The 2,389-nt window shown below is 31.6% G+C and overlaps 1 protein-coding gene across 1 annotated transcript in view; it reads left to right on the top strand.

Moving 5' to 3' along the window:
• Window positions 1-2,389, top strand: part of LOC106472280 (ubiquitin thioesterase zranb1-B-like) — a gene marked incomplete at its 3' end in the record, with an annotated part of 29,532 nt that overhangs the window by 14,122 nt on the left and 13,021 nt on the right. The window contains exons 6-8 of the mRNA XM_013932910.2: window positions 116-308; window positions 1,099-1,170; window positions 1,689-1,887. Of these exons, the coding sequence (XP_013788364.1) occupies window positions 116-308; window positions 1,099-1,170; window positions 1,689-1,887 (464 nt within the window). The remainder of the gene's footprint in view (window positions 1-115; window positions 309-1,098; window positions 1,171-1,688; window positions 1,888-2,389) is intronic.

The raw sequence follows: 2,389 nt of genomic DNA, 5'->3' as shown, positions 1-2,389 counted from the left end.
TTGTTTTTTCCTAACTCATTGCATGTATAATTTCTTTTCTTGAGATATAATAGAAATTATTGTTTCTTTTAGATACATCTTAATCGTTTGTTACAATTTGTCTTTTGATCTGTAGAGAGATGATATTTTAGCACTTATTATTTCCAATTCGGGAGTTTCACAGCCCATGGCAAAGCGTGTACCTTCTGATGTGAGCAGAGATATTGCAGCAGACATAAGACATCATATGGCTACTGTACTTAAACAGAAGAAAGGAGATTTTTCTTGCTATTTTGTCACAGAGTTTGTGACATTTGCACTTCCAGCAGGTATGGATTCATTTTAGCTTACTTACACATCTTATTGAAATGCAGTTAAAAAGTGTCTGAAGAAAAGTATGGCATTATTAAATGAAGTCTGAAAACTGTTAGATAAAAATATCTATTCTTGGTATGAAAATCAGATTAAATCAATAAAGGTTTTATAAATTTACAGACAAATCCGTTGTAGAAGCATTTATTAAGAATTATTTTTATATATATATACACAAAATATTTGTAATGTTTACTAAAAAATTGCCTAATTTCCTGAAGATACATTAAATAAATGCAGAATTATAATAAACATTACTATTTATAGCTTTTCCAACTTTTTGTACTCGAACCATACAACATATTGGACTTGTACTTGAACTATACAACATATTGGACTTGTACTTGAACCATACAACATATTGGACTTGTACTCGAACCATACAACATATTGGACTTGTACTTGAACTATACAACATATTGGACTTGTACTCGAACCATACAACATATTGGACTTGTACTCGAACCATACAACATATTGGACTTTGTACTTGAACATACAACATATTGGACTTGTACTCGAACCATACAACATATTGGACTTGTACTTGAACCATACAACATATTGGACTTGTACTTGAACCATACAACATATTGGACTTCTACTCAAACCATACAACATGTTGGACTTCTACTCAAACCATGCTACATATTGGACAATAAAGATATTAGCTAGAACTTTTTTCCCTCATATTTTGAAGTTAATATTAAAAGTTTTAATCTAACATTTGAGTTTTCTTTTTTCCAGAAATAGAAGATTTTTCTACTTCAGTACAACAAAGGGTATTTGATGAACTACTGGATAGAGATGTTCAAAAAGGTATGGTTTCTGATGGTGAGTGTTAAAGACAAGTGATAAATACATCATCCTGTGTTGTTGGTAATGGTTAAAAAGAACTGTAGTTACGTGAATCTCCATTGTTTTCTATTTCTTATTACAAAAATAAGAGTAACTACATATAATCTGTTGATGAGTGTAGGAAAATCATGAAAAAAGCGAGCAATATGCATATGATTCTATGTTATTTTCTATTGTAATAATAATATAAAAAAAAACTATTATAATAAACTGTAAACACATGAGAAATTGGAGACAAACAGTCTGATTATGGGCTTAGAGCAATTACAAGAGACAGTGAACATGAAATGCTTTAAAAATTGAAGTATAGTTTGTGCTATATTTATGTTCCAGAAGCATATTATTTGATGCTGTCTTAGCCTTCCATTTTTTGTGTGTACATGTTGGACGTAAAAGCCATTCTATATTTTCACTCATTGAGTACTTCAAATACGCATATTTTAGTTGTGTTTCCCTGCCAAATATCTTGTCTTTAACAGAACTTGAAGAAGAATCACCCATCATTAATTGGAGTCTAGAGCTAACAGAACGACTTGGTTCAAGATTATATGCCCTGTGGAATCGTAGTGCAGGTGATTGTCTCTTGGATTCAGCTCTGCAAGCCACCTGGGGAGTTTTTGATCAAGATAACTCTTTACGTCGAGCTTTAGGAGATAGCCTATGCGAAGCTGCTCCAGTGTAAGTGTTAAAAATATGCAGTAAAAGTATTAAATCTCTTACTTTGAAGGTTAGGAGTAAATCTTCAATATGCATTATTTAATCTGTTTATTGTACAGTTTAATATTGACATGACCTAAACTTTACCTAACAAAACATTAAATATAACAGTGAAGGTTATGAATAATGCACAAATTGTAGTTTCTTTAGGTGAACATATAGAAGATTTTTCAATGTTTCTGTGAAGTTGAATTGTATAACAATCCTCTAATACGGAGATCTTAAAAGTCGAGTTGTTCAAAACTTGAAAATAGCGTTGATAACTGGACCAATTGTTGGTTGAGATGTTGAAAAGGAAATATCTACTGAAGCTTTTCGTCAGACACTAATCATAGCAGAACCATCTAGAAAATGATCTATAGGAAATAGTATAGCTTATAAAATGAGTCAGATCAACGTAGGTCGGTAAAGCAATCACTGATTGGTGTGTTCTTTAGCCAATCAGGAAATGTCACAGACCTAC

This window comes from Limulus polyphemus, unplaced genomic scaffold (genome assembly GCF_000517525.1).
Source record: "Limulus polyphemus unplaced genomic scaffold, Limulus_polyphemus-2.1.2 Scaffold5214, whole genome shotgun sequence".
Classification (NCBI taxonomy): Eukaryota; Metazoa; Arthropoda; class Merostomata; order Xiphosura; family Limulidae; genus Limulus; species Limulus polyphemus.
This window is presented reverse-complemented; position numbering and strand designations above follow the sequence as displayed.